This window comes from Esox lucius, chromosome 7 (genome assembly GCF_011004845.1).
Source record: "Esox lucius isolate fEsoLuc1 chromosome 7, fEsoLuc1.pri, whole genome shotgun sequence".
Lineage (NCBI taxonomy): Eukaryota > Metazoa > Chordata > Actinopteri > Esociformes > Esocidae > Esox > Esox lucius.
The window spans coordinates 10,417,147-10,435,711 of NC_047575.1; the positions used below are offsets into that span (position 1 = coordinate 10,417,147).

General features: G+C 42.8%; 2 protein-coding genes across 4 annotated transcripts in view; one reads left to right on the forward strand and one right to left on the reverse strand.

The window, feature by feature from the left end:
- Positions 1-3,907: 3,907 nt before the first annotated feature.
- On the reverse strand, positions 3,908-9,731 carry LOC105010898 (ubiquitin-conjugating enzyme E2 D2). The gene is given in 7 exon segments (NM_001311014.1): positions 3,908-4,012; positions 4,107-4,200; positions 4,357-4,462; positions 4,681-4,758; positions 4,853-4,884; positions 5,200-5,263; positions 9,476-9,731. Coding segments are annotated over 7 exon segments (444 nt in total). The 5' UTR covers positions 9,500-9,731; the 3' UTR covers positions 3,908-3,966.
- A 2,941-nt stretch (positions 9,732-12,672) lies between these two features.
- ppp3ca (protein phosphatase 3, catalytic subunit, alpha isozyme) overlaps positions 12,673-18,565 on the forward strand; it is a 48,497-nt gene continuing 42,604 nt past the window's right edge. The window contains exon 1 of one of the 3 annotated variants that reach the window (XM_020047725.3): positions 12,673-12,972. In XM_020047725.3, coding sequence (XP_019903284.2) covers positions 12,918-12,972 — 55 coding nt within the window. In that variant the 5' untranslated portion in view covers positions 12,673-12,917. The remainder of the gene's footprint in view (positions 12,973-18,565) is intronic. The other 2 variants (XM_010870563.4, XM_010870562.5) reach the window with 2 other exon arrangements.

Consider the following 18,565-nt stretch of genomic DNA (forward strand, 5'->3'; position numbering starts at 1 on the left):
TTAATTGATTGATCATAAATGCAGTGCCGAGGTTCAGCATAACATTCAACTGTAAGAGTAATGTTCACTTTTGAGCTGGTGGGACCATTTAATGAATGTGATTATGATTATTATATTGCTTTTTTTCGGATGGTAACGTGCATGTCTTATCATGACTCGTTTGTTTTCAAGAGCATTTTTGGTTTTGTTTAGCATTTTAGGCTTTTGTGTTTACTGAGTGGCTTGTGGGTAAGTGTGTTCAATGTAAGTGCACACTGGTCTCATCCATTCCACAACGACGCACTGCCGTGCATAAATTGGACACGCATTGCTCCATAATCCCCGGGGTGTCTAGCATGGCTCTGGCAATATGCCTGGTCTCACCCTATCTCATATTAAGCAGACGTCAATGCCCTCGTCATCCATTGCTCTTTTGGAAATCACTTTCTTCCCGACCACCACTGGCCATACAGACTCCAAGCTCTGAGGCATGTCCCTCATTTTGATTTGATATCTTATTAACTATAGTGGACAGGCAGGCCTGGGCGTCGTTTTCCTTTTACAATGCCCAGACTGACCACATTCTTCTGGTCCGATCACATTCCTGCTCTTGACCCTCAAGACCCTCTTTCTCACTCACATTCAGGCACTCGAACGCACGCGCGCACACAAACAAAGGGTACAGGTTAGGTAGTGGCGAGTCGAAGAGAGAGCAGGGAATTTAGAGAGTGAACGAGTGAGAGTGTGCGAGAGAGAGTGAGAGACCGTTTGTAGGAGGGAGCAGCAAGCTGTGACACAGGAGACGTTCTGGTGCGCGCGCTGAGCCCCGGGGCTGCAGCCACACTCAGTTCTTTGTTGTTTTCTCTCTGTGCGAAGGGAGGCCGAGTATACTTTCCTGAGCCGGTCGGGGATTAGTGTTACACGGCCTCCTTCTCCAGCTGCACACATGACCAGCGCCACAGGAGAGCCCCAAAAAACAGTCCGAAAAGAGGAGTGAGGGGGTGAGAGGGAGTGACGGAAAGGGGAGACAGAGATGAACGTCCGGTTTCACAGACATAGGAATGTTGCAAGCCACGCAAGCTCTCCAAACAAAAGTGGAGCTCCTTTTTCTCAACCACAACACACACACATAACACAGACACACACACACGCTCGCTCCCTCCCTCTCGCTCGCTCTCTCTCTCACTCTCTCAGGGAGAAGACAGTCTCCCCTCCTTGGCCTTCCTCAACCCACCTTACTCACCTCTCTGTTCTGTTGTCCAGGGGCTCATTCTATTCATCTGGCTGGCCTCCCCCTCTCTGGCTGATTCATGCCTCCCTCCGCTATACTCATCTCCTCCTCCTGGCTCATCAGTAATGCCAAATTCAAGGACACACAGAAAGAAGGGTACTGGGCCCGGCCTGTCGCACCTGTGGTGAATGAATGAACCAGTTTTGTTGCTGATATTGGTTCTCGTGTGGGTACATTTCCTCACCACAAGGTATATAACACGTCGTAACACGTCGTTCCAAGCTGCAGTGGGCTGTTAGCGGTCCACACTGGCGGGACGTCAAAAACGTGCCGTTTAGACAGTAACTGATTGCATGTTGATTCACTCACATGTTCATTCTCTGGATATGCTAGGCCGCAAACTTCTCATTGGATAAATACCAAATCGCCCAAGAGGTTGTATTATATTACTATTTATGTAGGCATATAATGGTATTTAATTAAATAAGACATGTCCTCCACGTATTCATGGGATCCACAAATCCACTATCTGGTGAAATGAGTATCCGATTGTGGCCATTAAATTATTGGCACAAGCTGTTAGGCAGCCTGCATAATTAAGTCAACTGAATGACAAAAGCAGTGAGAGGGCTCCATCTAGTGGAGTAACTAAATAATTAGTACATTCTCACTTCTACCAGGAAATAAGTTAAAACGTAACTTTCTTCAACACAAATTTGATAAATTACGCTTTATTACTATGGACTTTTTAGGCTTGGGGTGCGACAGCTGAATTGGTATGACCACCTCGGCCCATCTGGCGTTGTCATTACATTCAGGACGGTGTGGTGCAGTTGTTTCTAACATATCCAAAGACATGACATCGATGCTATGAACCTGTCGGTTCTGTAAACACACCTAAAACAATGTTACAACTGAGAACAGCAGATTAATATAAATTATGTATGAGTATATTATGTATGTATTTAACCCTCACAACAAAACCAACATTAATAATAAATACATGACTAAGACTGTATGCTATTATATATTTTTTAATGAAAATGCCTTGAGATAAATTGCAAAAGCAATGCTATTTCTGAAACAATTCCAAATAAAGCAGTGATAACACCCAACTTTAATAATCATGTTTATTACACAGTTTAATCAACACACAAGCTCCATGAGCTCTCAGGTAATTAAATATACAGAAGTTTGCCCGTTTGGAACAAGTCCTTGAGTCCAGGGTTCTGAAATCCAGACAATGAGTCATCAGAGCTTAAGTTAACAATGACAGCTCAAATATACAAAGAGTGATTAAAGAATAATGAGAGTTCACATCTATTTTGTTTTTAATGAAAATATACATCAGATTGTTTTCCTTCAACTTGGCCCACTTAAGGAAACATATTTAAATGGATATTTCACTCTCTACCAAGTGTTAACTATGAACAAGCTTAATCTTTAAACAGCCATTATAAACTTTATCCAACTTTAAAACCCCACTAACTAAAAATCGATTGAAGTAATGGTAAATATGTGGTTGATTTCCAGTGATTGAGATTATTTTGTATATGCTCTGACACACACAAGACAATTCTTAGCTAGGGGTGATATTGCTGACTTTTTTTAATGGCAGTTTAAAGACAACCGAAACCTGAATTAGTTTCTCTTGACCCATAGACTTATGGACATAGAAACCAAGTAACAAGTTGGAAAAAAGTAAAACTCCTTTAACGGTCTAATGCTACTGTTGCTTTAAAACATTTTAGAGCTCATCCTATATTGTTGCCTTCAAACATTATTCTCTTTAATTATTAATGACAAATCGGTCCTCTCAGGTTGGACTTGAAACAAAAGAGAAAGCAAGTAGTTAAAATGGGCGTTCAAGCTGGACCATCAGCATTTCAGTCAAATGACAACCCAACAGAACTGCCCAATGTAGATAAAAACGAATATTGTTTCCAATTCCAACACACACCAAAAGACAAACATGTCTCCAAAGAGAGATAACTGTTGCTAGCAACAATACCTTGAAGGCTCAAAGGGCCATTTGTCCCCCTCTTCAGCAAAGACTTCCGTTTGACTACGATGAGGGCCAGCAGTCTTTAGGATGCAATTTTCAGATACTTTATCAATAGACCTCTCATTACTCCATTTTCCCCCATCATAGTGTGGAGGGGTCAGGGGCACTCAACGACCAACTTAATGACAGGGTTTAATATGGAGGTGGGCTGTGAGACAGGACCTGTCTCCTAATGCCAAAACAGAGGAAGTCCTCTAGAGGTTTCCATAACCACAGACAGACTGAAAGCTATATCTTATCATAGCCAAATAGAAAACAAAAAAAAACATCCAGGCCCCATCTCTTCCTGGCCTTGCCGCCCGCTCACAGGACAGCTGGAAGCACAGAGGAAGGAAAGACAACGAGGGAACTGAAACAGATGGAAATTCCCTCAATCTTGGGAAAGCAAACCCCAGGTTGGTCAAAATGAGTAGCAATGCTTCTTGAGTGCCGGTGGAAATGGTGTCAGAAACAGAAGTCAGGGAGCGGGACAGACAACCTTCAGTCTGGAATATGTACAACATGGCAGCCGGACAGGTTCTGACAGGGACGTGGTGGGAGGAATGAAGTGCGTAGGGCTGGGGAGGGTGTGCCTCAAAGACATCACTCCAATGGAAACCGACAATACTTTTTTTTTTCTTCCTCTTTTTGTTCAAAGCTCCCGGTAAGCCTTCGAATGTAAAGGCAGATTCCTCACGGTTATACCTTAAGACTACATGGCATATTTCTGTGTCCATTCCCGGGCTATTCTGTTGTATCTGGAATGAGAAGAGGATAGAAAATCAGTCACATCGCTTGTAGCTGACAGGTTACTCAGAAAAGTGACAAATGTTGAAAACGGGCAAGACCTACTTTTCCCTGTCTGTCTTATAGATGCGTGCGATCTCAGGCACTAGCGGGTCATCTGGGTTCGGGTCGCAGAGCAGTGAGCAGATGGACAAGAGGACTGCGGGATGACCAACAAGATTCAACAGACGACAATCGGTTAAATCAATCAAAAATACTTTTTTCATCAGCAGTTGTCACTAAGCGCTTTTACAGATACCCAGGCTGAAACCCCCAAGAACAAGAAAGCAGAGCAGGAGTACCATTCTGGGCTTACCTTTAGAGATGGTTAGTGCTGGTGACCACTGCGACCTCAAGATGTCCAAGCAGATGCTTCCATTGCTGTTGATGTTCGGGTGGTAGATTCGTGTGGTAAATGCAACCTTTCACAGAGGAAATGTCTTTAACCGTTTTTCCCCCCCACAGAAGCATTGCGTTCACACGGCCCAGACAGAATCGTTTGCCATCTAAATCTTACATTCCAAAATAAACTCTGAATTATGGCACTTCAACGCTCAATGTAGGCGTTATTCACAGTAGAACTTGAAGCCTGTCCAACAGACATTCTAAGTCATGGCCGGATTCCAGGAGACATCCTTACCTTTGGCGGTTTGAAAGGGTAGTCAGTGGGGAAGTGGATGGTCAGGAAGAACACGCCGCCCTGGTAGGGACTGTCATTCTGCAGAAAGGAAAACACAAGGTCACAAGTACGTGACAGAGTACAGGATGTGAACCCCCGCATTTCAAAGACCAACACAGGAGGATATACTTACAGGTCCCATTATTGTAGCCTGCCAGTGAAACACTAGAGAGGAGGAGGAAATAGCTTTAATACACCCGGCAAACCATTACAAGCACATATTGTTTTCATTGACATTTCCGTGTCAGGATCCAAATGAGAACTAGTGGCATTGCTGAACAACTGAAATCATCATCGGTATGCATGTAAAAGCTACATGAGCGGTATTTGTTCATTCACTTGAAGGCAGCGAAATCCTGTATTTAAGTGAATAAACCATACAGAGAAACAACTGGAAGGAGCGACGTCAGAGGTGGACTCTGGCCAGTGAATGTAATCTGTGGATGGTGCGGTGGTGTGATAGAGGCGGAGGTGGCTTACTGTCATCCCCCACCGGTCCCGCGGAGCACTGAGCAGGAGGGTCCCGAGCCAAGTCATTTAACTCCTGGAAACAATGAAATGAATACCTTTACAAACAACTCCCATCACATCCCCTTAGCAGGTAGCTAGACGCCCTCTTCCTGTCACTCCTCTTCTCTACCTAATCCCTCCTCTCCATCTCTTCTCTACCTAATCCCTCCTCTCCATCTCTTCTCTACCTAATCCCTCCTCTCCATCTCTTCTCTACCTAATCCCTCCTCTCCATCTCTTCTCTACCTAATCCCTCCTCTCCATCTCTTCTCTACCTAATCCCTCCTCTACCTAATCCCTCCTCTCCATCTCTTCTCTACCTAATCCCTCCTCTACCTAATCCCTCCTCTCCATCTCTTCTCTACCTAATCCCTCCTCTACCTAATCCCTCCTCGCCATCTCTTCTCTACCTAATCCCTCCTCTACCTAATCCCTCCTCTCCATCTCTTCTCTACCTAATCCCTCCTCTACCTAATCCCTCCTCTCCATCTCTTCTCTACCTAATCCCTCCTCTACCTAATCCCTCCTCTCCATCTCTTCTCTACCTAATCCCTCCTCTACCTAATCCCTCCTCTCCATCTCTTCTCTACCTAATCCCTCCTCTACCTAATCCCTCCTCTCCATCTCTTCTCTACCTAATCCCTCCTCTCCATCTCTTCTCTACCTAATCCCTCCTCTACCTAATCCCTCCTCTCCATCTCTTCTCTACCTAATCCCTCCTCTACCTAATCCCTCCTCTCCATCTCTTCTCTACCTAATCCCTCCTCTACCTAATCCCTCCTCTCCATCTCTTCTCTACCTAATCCCTCCTCTACCTAATCCCTCCTCTCCATCTCTTCTCTACCTAATCCCTCCTCTACCTAATCCCTCCTCTCCATCTCTTCTCTACCTAATCCCTCCTCTACCTAATCCCTCCTCTCCATCTCTTCTCTACCTAATCCCTCCTCTCCATCTCTTCTCTTCCTAATCCCTCCTCCCCATCTATTCTCTTCCTAATCCCTCCTCCCCATCTATTCTCTTCCTAATCCCTCCTCTCCATCTCTTTACTCCCATTTCATCTTTATTCTCCTCTATTCCTCTTCCATTAGCTCCATGTTTTTCCCTCTCATCTTTCTTCTCTGTACCATTCTGCCCAGTAGAGTAACGCATTCACTTCTTATATAAAAAATAATAATAAAAAAGAGCATAATCTTTAAAAGATGGTACTAATCAATAAGGTTATTTAGGTTCAAGTAAACATTTAAATCAGACTTTCATCCGACCAGGTAAAGTTACCAGACACTATAGTCCATGCTCCCCCTTTCTCTTTTGCTGCAACAGATACAAATATTTCAACAAACAACTTAACAAAAATCAATTAACATTGCACATAACTTTGGATGAACAACTAGCTAGCATGGCAAAAAAAGTACCGTTGGCTAGCTTGCTTTGCCTAACGTCTTTGTTTCTCAGTATATTGATCATCTAAACGAGGTGAGAATAATTTGTGCTTTAACTGAAAAGTTAGCTAATTAATGTGGTCAAGCAAACAAACGTCTTGTACCTTCAACATGCGTTTCTCTGCTGATCTCTCTAACACATTTCTTTGAAGGTGGTAAAGATTTCTGCTGTTTGTAGAGCTTGTCTGCATGGAGCGTATATTGGGGGCTCCGATTACTATGACAGCATGATCTGTGTTTCTCAAATTGCACACAGAAAACAGCCCAATGAGCGAATTACCCATCAGGAAAAAATATTTGGACAGACTATGCCATGGCACAACTCCACGGTAAAATGAATGCAACAGAATCACTGCTATGTACTACGCCCTTCACAGCACAAACTGAGTAACCAGAATAGAAAGAGGAGTGGAAGGCCCCGGTGCACAACTGAACAAGCAGACACATTTGAGAAACAGACACCTCACAGGTGAAGGAACCGACAAATGTCAATTCTGTCTATTTACACATTTATTACAGACATGTATACCTATGTACTTAATTTCAATTCTAGTAGGCTGTAATTGGAATGTTGGTGGTTAACAGTTGTTTCTGTAAGGGCCGAATGCAGAGACAAAAGGGTTGCTTTTAACTGCCTAGCTGGCATGATCCTTGCGATAACACCAGTGTCATTAGAAGAGCCCCAGTGATTGATAAGGGGTCTATTCTACAGGACTGTTTTTTGTTTTCCTTAGGTCAGTTAACCAACCCCCACTACTTGAGTTTTAGGATATAACCAGAGCGAGGGCTTGAGGAAGCTCTCTTGAATTTACCTTTCCTGTTGCCTGTATCTTTGCTCTTGCAAACATATTTTGGTATCTCTGGAGAACCTGTATCATGGATACTTGTAATGAAATGTTAAGACTTTATATATTAAATTCATTGGTTACATTTATTCATTTTCTATTTGGAATTAATCTAAAACAGGTCAAATTCCAGTTCCACCACAGGTCCTCAACTGGAAGCTTCATTAAATAGTACCAACAAAACACCCATCTCAACGTCAACAGTGAAGAGGCAACACCGGGATGCCGGCCTTCTTGGTAAAGTTGCAAAGAAAAATCCACATCTCAGACGGGTCCATAAAAAGAAAAGATTAAGATGGGCAAATGAACAGACACTGGACAGAGTAAGACTAGAAAAAAAAGATATGGACAGAAATCAAAGTTTTAGGTGTTCAGATCAAAGACCAAATGAAAAGAAGCTGGAACACTGCTTGACGCCATCTGGAGGAAATGGTGGAGGTAATGTGATGGTCTGGGGGTGCTTTAGCGGTGGTAAAGTGAGAGATTTGTACAGGGTGAAAGAGATCTTAAAGAACGCTATCACCCCATTTTGCAACACCATGCCAAACCCTATGGACAGTGCTTGATTGGAGCCAATTATCCTACTACAACAGGACAAGGACCTAAAGCACATCCAAACTATGCAAGAACTATTTAGGGAAGAACCAGTCAGCTGATATTCTCTCTATAATGGAGTGGCCAGCACAGTCACCGGATCACAACTCTATTGAGCTGTTGTGGAAACAGCTTGACCGTATGGTACATTAGAAGTGCCCATCAAGCCAATTCAACTTCAGGGAGGTGCTTCAGGAAGCATGGGGGAAAATCTCTTCAGATTACCTCAACAAATTTACAACTAGAATGCCAAAGGTCTGCAAGGCTGTAATTGCTGCAAATTGAAGATTTGATAGAAGGACAACTACTATTTGAATTACAAATCATTACTTCTAACCTTGTCAATGACTACATTTTCTATTAATTTTGCTTTGTTTCCTATTCAAACTCATTTCCTCTGTTTTCATGGAAAATAAGTGCATTTCGAAGCGACCCCAAACTTTTGCACAGTAGTGTAATTTCTAGTAACCTGTCAACCGTTTTCACGGACCATTACAATTGTTCAACCGACGACAGAGGATGGGAGCGCAGTATAACTTAATTTAGAAAATTAAGAATGGTTTAGAATTAAGAATTTCACGTTGTTGAACACCATACAGCTGACCTACGCCATGGTACTAGCTAACGATGTTAACTACAATACAATAGCAAGCTAAGCCCATTCACGTTTACGCTCTAGCTAGTTATTTATACCGAATATTTGTTGGCCTAACACTCAAGTAAAGGGTGCCAGTTGACGTTTTACACTTTATTATTATGAAGTCACGTTAATACGATATAGCTTACTAAATAAACTAGCTAGCTGGCAAAGAAAAGCAATGTTTTAAAAAGGAAATAAAAATGACGGATAAGCTAGCTTATTAACATTGCCGGCGGGGAAAATATCTTGTTACCTAGCTATGTAAAGGTAGCGAACAACCTTCATGTTTTGCAACTACCTAGTAAGTTTGCCTATCCAACAACCTAACTACGGTAGCTAGTTAATATTAGAAGAGTAAGCTAAAACGTTAGCTAGATAAGTATATCGCCCTGTTATCGATGTCATCTCATCTGAATGCCGATGGGAAGCGAACGTCAGTTAACTAGCAAGTTAGCTAGCTAACGTTGGTTTTCAATGCAATGTAACAATTTTGTGATCAGACTAGCGAGCTAAAATACAAAACGTATATAGCATTAGCCCGTCAGTAATTAATCAAGCGGTAATGGGAGAAGGTTGTGTTATCACACAGGCTGGTTAGTTAAAACCATTTTGAGCTAACAAATTATTTGACTGTAGCCTAGCTAGTACGCGTGCCTAAAAAGTGAAGGCCAAACGCGGCGTTTGGCTAGCTAGCCTGTTAGCAAGCTAACGTTACTTCCTTTACCTACCTTATGAATTCTTTTCAGGGCCATTGTTGAGTTTGTGCAGCTGTCTATCAACGTCGGCTACCTTATGTGAAATTAGTAGTATTGCCCTTCCACACAGATATAACCCCTGAGTTAAAATTATGTCGCTACGCTAACTAAATTATTAAATTCTTATCCTAGATCCAACGCTACGCTACGCTACGACCGATGAGTCGTCTAGCGCGAAACTGAAATACAGTGCGCTTCACCGGGTTCCTTCCTCGTAACTAGCAGCTGTGGGCACCGCATCACTTCTCGGTAACTGTGACGCAATCGTCCGCTACATCCGCTTGGAACCGTGAGACAGCTGGGAGCTATGCAACAATTTCTAAGGCTAACAATTCGATTTAAACCCTATGCTTAATTAATTGCCTATAACCGCGACATCTACATACGATTCCATTGTCAAAACCTCATATTCAGATACAATAACTGTGAATCCATAATGTGGATTTACAATTATTGTATCCAGATCCACTGTAATATTACATGAATATGTGATAGCGGTCAAAATGTAATATGAAGAATGTTTCAGTCTTTTCAGAACTTTTAATCCTACTCAAAACTCTTTATAACAGACAATTTACCCAACCAGAAACATTAAAAAAATATATAGTAGCCTATTAAGATCACAAATGAAGAGAAGACCCATCAATCAGTGCTGTAATCTGAATTTTTGCAGGGAATGAGGAAGGCATCAAAGTTTTTCATGCTAAGACATTATAATGCTTTGCAATTAATTGATTCTTATAAGTTACAAATGTTATGAAATAGCTAAACAAAAGGAAAATGTAACAGCAGGGCCAGTTATAGGCATAGGTGACATCAGCGGTTGCTTAGGGCCCCCAAACGGTAGGGGCCCCAACCACTAGGGAGCCCACAACCCCTAGGGGAGAAGGGGCCCAAAATCTAATTTTGCTTAGGGCCCCCAGAAAGCTAGAGCGGGCACTGTGTGACAGCCAATGTGACAGTAATTACCAACTATAGCGTGTCACAAGATTGCATCATGGCCATCATAGCTAAAAAGATTGGTAGGAAATTAACCTTCCAATGCATGTGAAGCCACGTTCCGTAGTGTTGTCAAGTTAACAAAAGTCGCTTTTCAGCATGTTGTAGAATTCAAAGTATCCCATGTACATTTTCGTGCGTGTCTTCAATAGTGCTATGACAAAACTGAATGACTGGTGGCTTCAAGGCCGTAGGTTTGTGTTGAATATTCAGTGGGTCAGGATCAATGGATCACAGGATTTTCACTCTTTTCCAGGGGGGGTCACTCTTTCCCCCCCACAAAAAAAACACCTACACCCCTGGGTGGCTTTAAGAACCACGGACACTGAACAGTGTCCTGCTCTGGAAGCTCATACAGAGGCGGTTCTAGTGATTTGGGGGCCCTGCGCAGAGACTGGTTGAGGCCCCTAAATAATGTATTTCTTTACCTTCTGAGCCATACCAACAACAATTTGAACATTCCTAACATGCTGCTTCCTAACACACTTGCATTGCTGCCCCTTTCTGAAGAGAGTAAATCAACTAGTTGAAAAATAATTTAATTAAGGATATATGCTGCAATATCAGCAATGGCTACAGTAGGTCATGTTGTTTAACTACAGTGAAGCACCTAGTCATGTTGTTTAACAACAGTGAAGCACCTAGTCATGTTGTTTAACAACAGTGAAGCACCTAGTCATGTTGTTTAACAACAGTGAAGCACCTAGTCATGTTGTTTAACAACAGTGAAGCACCTAGTCATGTTGTTTAACAAAAGTGAAGCACCTAGACTTTTTCATGCCGTTGTTCTGGTTCTGTTCATTTTCTCTCCCCCTCTTTAATGTTCTGGTTCTGTTATTTTTCTGTCCCCCTCTTTAATGCTCTGGTTCTGATCATTTACTCTCCCCCTCTTTAATGTCCTGGTTCTGTTTTTCTCTCTCCCTCTTTAATGTCTTTTCTCTGGTTGTTTATTTCTCTCTCTCCCCCTTTAATGTCTTGTCTCTGGTTGTTTATTTCTCTCTCTCCCCCTTTAATGTATTATCTCTGGTGATGTCCGTTCGTGTTGATGGTCTATAGTGCTTTCTTCATGGCCTGTCATTGTCAAATCGTCTTCAGGAATAGCTGCAGCCCATAAGCTATTCACATAAGTAGTACTAGCCGCAGCTGCTGAACTAATACTATTGCTAACATTGTTGGCAGAAGAAAGCAAAGTGGTCACCTTTGGGAGGGTGGCAATAAAAGTTTTGTTTTCCTCCTTCTTCTGTCTTTTTGCTGCACCGCTAACATATAATTGTTTCATAAGTTCCCAAGTTTCCTACCAGTCTCTCTTACTGTAGGCTAACTGATTAAGCTACCTAACGTATTTCGCTCTGCTGGGCTGAGAAACAATGTGGGACAAACCATTTGAGTAAGATAGGGGGGGTTCATGTTCGTCTCACACATGAATAATGTAATGGAAGGCAGAATATAATTTGTTTGCATGTTTGGGAGAAACATAAATATGCAAAATAACATACTGTACTATATTTAATATTTTTCTAAATTTTATTTATAATTTTCACCGGACCCCCAGGCATTCTGGGGCCCTAGATGGCTGCCTACTTTGCCTAATGGTAGCGCCGCCTCTGCGCTCATATAATGAGATGATTGATTACTGTTCTGTGAATGTGGCTGCAGTAGTGAAGTGTTCTGTTGGGCTGTCATTTTGGCTATTTTTCCCATTAGCTTTTCCTCTGCTGACAGTTTAATTGTTTTCCAGACAACGTTTGAGAAGCAGAAGAGTTCGCACATCCAAGTACCAATAACGTTTAAACACTCACGGGCAATTTGCGGTTAGTTGACCCCCCAGTTTGCCATCCCAAGCAGACACACACACACATACCCACGTTTGGCTTATCAGCTGGTTTATTCATGCCACGTTTTTACCCGAAAATCTTCACGGATATAACCGATATCAATACAGTATACAACCCGACCCCATCAGCAAGCGCATAGAATACAAAAACATGGCGCGCGCGTGTTATTGGGAAATCCCTACTCTGCCTCCACCTGATGGCAGCATCAGGCAACCCCGTGAAACATTTGCGTGGGAGTTCCCCTCGTCGCCATGTCGGGGTGGTGCAGCGCGCAATGAGGATCTCCTCTCTCTCTTTCTCTCTCCCCACCTCACTCGGTCTTTGCCGCTCCCTCCCACTTCGCTCTCTCCATCCTCCCCCACATGACAGCTAAGCCGCGCAGCAGCCTCCTCAGCAGCATCCACCCTAACTGGGTAGCAGTAGGCTAGTTACCCCCAGCGCAGGAACAGAAACACTGAGGGGCGCATCCAAGTGATGCCACTGCACCAACAGCATCTCGCAACCGCGAAAACACACAGAGAATAAACAGTCACTTCTGCAAAGAGGAATAAAACGCGTTTGCCTCGAGACCGCAACTGCCCATGAAGATGTCTAACGCTGACATGGTCTTAAACGCTACCGATCGAGTAGTAAAAAGTAAGTACATTTTCCTTCGGTGGTGAAATTATTGTATAATTTATTATATTATGAGATAAGATATTCGTTGTGTGCTGTATATCTCGTTTAGGGATGGGTATGGCTATTGTCTGATGTGCTAAATTATATAAATAATTGTATTTTTCTCTGGACCTGTGATGTTGATAAACAGCAAAAGGCAGTGCCTGTAAAGATAACAATCCAAGTCTGCATGGGGGTTGGGAGGCTCTTATCATATTTGGTCCAGGCAAAATATTTTTCGCTGTCCCAACTTGATTGAATTTAGGCACTGACCGGCATGAGAGAAAAGACCAGAGGCAGCGTTGCCGTGGAGGTCTTTGCGGTAGAGGCAGTGATGCAGCAGGATTTCGCTGGCACGGTGATAGAGGGCGCTTGGTGAATACGTGGATCTTCTCACTTGGGGGAGGGGTTGGGTTGCAATCTATATTAGCATTTTATGTGGCAATTTTCGCTGTCGATGAGTGAACCATAGACTATATTGATTGGATGTTGAGTTTGAAACTACGCACTCATTTCGATTAGGCCTATATTCACGATTGTTTGGCACGCGTGCCAATTAAGTCCAAGTCGATAGGCTTTTAATAGGGATTTTTTTTTTAAATCGAATAGTGGGCCTTTCATGATATTGTCTCCGTACGTTATGTAATTTCCTTTAATCAAAAGTGCTGCTGTTGTAGGTAATGAAGTAAAATATTGCCACAAGTAAATGTGTCGCCTGAGCTTTAAGAATAAGTCACTGACTTTGCAGTCTCATTCGTGTTAAATTACCTTTCTTGATAAATGTGTCATCCTGTGGAATTGATGAGTTTTATACATTTTTCGGTTCTTCCTCTTCTGAGTCTCTATCTATCCAGTGCACCCTCTTGGAGTTGCCGCTTTCCTATTTTGGATCTTTCTTAATTTTCTGACGCATTTTATTTACTATAAACCCCTAGTGCATTTAATGTAAATCCAAGTTCAGCGTTACATCTATCCAGACCCGGAGCGTAGCACTGTCTGGCATATGTTAACGGTGCATTGTGGAAGAAAAAAAACGTAACATCTGATTTAATATATATATATGCTACGTTTTTTTTCTTCCACAATATATATAACCGTATACCTAGGCCTATATCTATAGCTAGTCCGGTGGTTAACAACCTTTTTCAGTTACTGTACCAGCAACATAATTTTGCTCAACGTGGACTACCACTGAAGTACCCATCATGCGTTTTACCAGTGTGCCTATGGTCCGTGGAGTCTTGTTAAGTACCCACTGCTGATAGCCCAAGTACACCCAGGGGTCTTAGTGCCCCTTGTTGGGAGCCGCTGGTCTAGTCCATGTGACAGGGTTTATCATAATATGAAACGAACCTTATATTTGGTCCATGATTCCTACCGGACTGATTAGTGATGAAAGTGAAATGTATCAAATCAAGATCACCGCCACAAGCCACTGACAACTGTCACATATAAACTGATAATATATATAAACTGATAATATAAAAAACACAACCCTGAGCACTAACCCTGAAATGCTTTACTGCTACTAAAAACGTGTTACCAATGCAATTAGTGCTGAAATAAGTGTTGTGTTGTCATACCTGTGGTATACGGTCTCACAGCAATCAGCATTCAGATTTCAAAGTTTGTGATATGTCTTAACAAATAGGCTCAAGATTGGGCTGCAGGATTGTTAGGCATATTGAGGGATGGCTGCAGGCATGTGAGATATCAGCAGTTGCTTATGGGCCTTGGCCCTTAGGTGGTATCCTAGCCCCAACATTTTACAATACATTTGTATTGTTTCCATTTTGCTGAATTCTTTGTGAAATTTCTGTTGAAAAATTTGGTTGTGCATAAGTATCTTCTGTTGTTATGTAGGTCACTCCATCAGCTGGCCATTAGCCATGTCAATTTTTGTTATTTGTAGTTTGTCTTGCCAGCTTCTAAACATACTGCAAAGCCAAGCAACCCCCTACCTAAATTGGGGCCCTATTGATTTTGTTATTCATTCTCACACAAGTATCATGCTAACATCATGGCAATTGTGATGCAATTGTGTTAAAAGAAATTGTGAAATTGCATGAAATGTGTTATAAAATGGCAACATGGTAAACTGTGAAAAAATGCAGGAAATAAACTACACTGCAAAACAAAATGCAAATCAAAAGAAATTCTACAAAAGTAGTAGTCTATAATTTCCTGCATTTGTTAAAATAAAATGTGGAAACATTTATATATTTCTAAGGAATGTCTTTTTTAAAACTACAATAATTTATCTAGGCCCCATGGCAAAATGTGTTGAATTGTATGAAACTTTCTTTAAAGCTTCCATTTTCCCCTCAGGCACCAAGGGAGCCATCCATATCGGTAGTAATTTTTTGGGGGCCCCTCCCTTAAAGGATTAGGGCACCCAAAAGACTTGGAGCCGGCCCTGGGTGGATCCCTTGGTGCTCAGTTCTATGTTCTTAGGACACAGCTCCATATTCTTGCAAAGAGATCTGTTTCTAACAGGTAACAGTACAGAGGAAGCTTTACATGTGTGTTTTCTGTGTTGCATCTCAAAGAGCAAGCGTTTGTGCAGAGTGGATGAGGAGTTGACAGGGGAATGGGTTCACTCAAAGTTGACGGCAGTAATCAGTAATACAGAACACGATTCTCTCAAAGGAACATCCCAGTTTCCGTTGGTCAGGGAGGAGGGAGATGATGGATGTGCTTTTGGAATGTGAAGGGATTTCCATGTAGAGAATCTAATTATGGCCTCAGCCGGATCAATGTGTAGAGGCACGTTGGCCATCCCTGTTTGGCCTGGGAAACACATCAATCTCATAGCACTAGAAATGGATTTACAAATCAATCAGATGCACAAACATTCATGCTGTCCACATAAACATCTCTTTAGAGATAACTCAAGATTAATACATGACTTACAACTAGCTTAATGATCTCAATTCCCTAAAACACAGCTGCGGCAGTTCTGTTATGGGGGCCGTCCCGTGTGCTCATCTCTACATATTCCCCTGACGAAGTAGAGTTGCTGTTATTATACTTAATCTCGTTATAATGTAGACAGGACCTTTGAGAGTGATGTGACGGGCCTGTGCTCCCACTTCTCATTGGTTGTGGCTGTGACATCGGTATTGACCAGCATGTGCTCCCACTTCTCATTGGTTGTGGCTGTGGCATCGGTAGTGACACGCATGTGCTCCTGCTTCTCACTGGTTGTGGCTGTGACATCGGGAGTGACCGGCATGTGCTCCCATTTCTCATTGGTTGTGGCTATGACATTGGGAGTGACCGACATGTGCTCCCTCTTCTCATTGGTTGTGGCTGTGACATCAGGATGCCTGGCGCAGCAGTAGGGAACAGCTGGACCAGCAGGGGCGGCAGAGTGGCGTGCTCCATCCAACCAGTTTACCTCAGCTGCCAAACTTCTCTCATTTCTGTGGAGAAATGGCCCACAAATAAGTTAGGACCCCTCCCAGTTGATGTATAATTGAATAATTGAATTGTGTGCAAAGGCACATCAGTGACTAAATAGTTATATATTAAATCCCAGTGATGTCACTGGGGGATGTTGCATTACCACATGGTCACAGTACAGCAATTTAACTGTTTTGCTGAATATAGCTACTAGAGACCGGCCTGTAAATGACCCCTCCCCTCTCCCGTTTAAAGCCTTTGTTTAACCTGTTTGGTGGTTATTTACACATATCCATCAGAGGTTATTAGCGTCAACATGCTCACCTCTTCACAGATGTTGTCACACGATTGTCTGCTAGATATACCTTCTGGTACTCGGTATCCACTTTCAACATCCTCCCACATCACAGGACCGGGTCACATTGACTTGTACCACAATCACAGTGGCATGAGTCATTTTGGATTGGTTTTCCAGCACAGACCTCTTTTCACCAGAGTTTCGGAAATGTAGTACGCATTGACCTCACTCTTCAGCTCACTGATATTTCACATGATTGGGCCGCACAGGAAATGGAGCGATAGGGAAGATGGTTCATTGGAATAGCTGTACCTCCCTGTCAGACAGCTGGGCTACAGTACCAGGGTGATTTGATTTGTATTAGGGTTGTTGGGTTGAGGACTGGTTAGTGGCGGAGAGGAGACTGTGTCTGCCACTCAACCAGGTCTCATGGCCGGATCTCTCTGAATGGGAACAAGCTGGCCTCTGTTAGTGTTAGTTCTGGTGGAGCTAGGTGAATCACTGTGGATCACAGAGGCTCAATGCCTTTTGTCTGAACGAGGGGACCATCACAATACTAGATTTATTTTCAGAACAAAACCGAGACAATCATGGAAAGGGCAGACCAATCAGAGAAGGCACCCCTGGATTTAGACAGCCAGCACAGAGTGAATCTCTCTTTAAAAATATTATTCTGATTATTTGTCCAAAGCTTAGGCTGGAGAGAACTCATTCTGGAATGGTAAACATCCTATTCTATATAATGGGTAGGATAACTTTTTGGCTTAAGGGCGATGTTTTGGGATTTTAAAACGGGCCACACGTTGTCTTTCCCAGCTTAAATTTGTGGGCCAGAAAAGGGTGTTTTTAGGAAATGTGTAGGTCCATTGTATTGCCCACAAACATTTTTATCCAATTTTAACATTCAAAAGTGATCTGGAGTGTTTGCTTTTTTGTGAAACCGAGCAGGATTGAAACAGCTTGCTGGCCTGAGCCATGCGGGGTCGTAGCTTGCCCACACCTGCTCTACACCCATAATTACATTTCTGACATTTCCTGTACAATGCACAGCCACTTGTTGTTTGTACTCCCACTGGGAAAGTAGTGCGATATTAGGATGAGTTCCCATTGCAAGGATGTTGTCTGTGGAATAAGAATGCAGTGATCTTTCAGCATCCTTATCTTCCAGTGGTTAATGCGTTTGACTGTTCAGATGTAGCATTACTTCTAGGACTCTAATAGTTGTCTGTTTCTTTTGTAATGTGTCACTCTTTATTTTAGTTTTCCTGTGGAGTTCTCAGTGTGTTTGTTGACCAACTTGTTTTCGTAAGTGTTGGCGTGTTTGTTATGAAGACGGCCGCTACGTTAGAAAGGTTCACGGATATGTTTGAGTCTGTGTGTGTGTTTGTTGTTCAAAAACTATATCTGCGACACGGCAGATCTGAAGCCCTCTCCTTGGAGTTATGGGGGCGGTGTGGATCTTGATGGGGTGATAGCTTTCAGAGGGGGCGAGCTGGGCGTGGGGTATCTACATGCATGATATGCACTCGCAAGCTTTATTTAGCTGTGTGAGTGAATTATTTAAGCATTGGTTTGCAGCAGTGTTTTACTGCACACAGGCCTCTTACATAATGAATCTTCCCTGATGTCTAGTCATGAGAGGGTGTAAGGGGGGGAGGTGGCGAGAGGAAGCGACTGAGTGACTGGAGGGAGGGAGGGATGGATGGAGGGATGGGAGATGGACGGGAGGAAAAGATTAACAATTTGGATGAGTACTGAAATAGCAAAGGTGGGAGACCGAAGAAAGGAGACAGAATGGAAAGGGAGCGATAATAGGAAAAGAAGGGATGTATTGTGGGTGCATGAAAAGAACCGAGAGAGAGGCAGAAG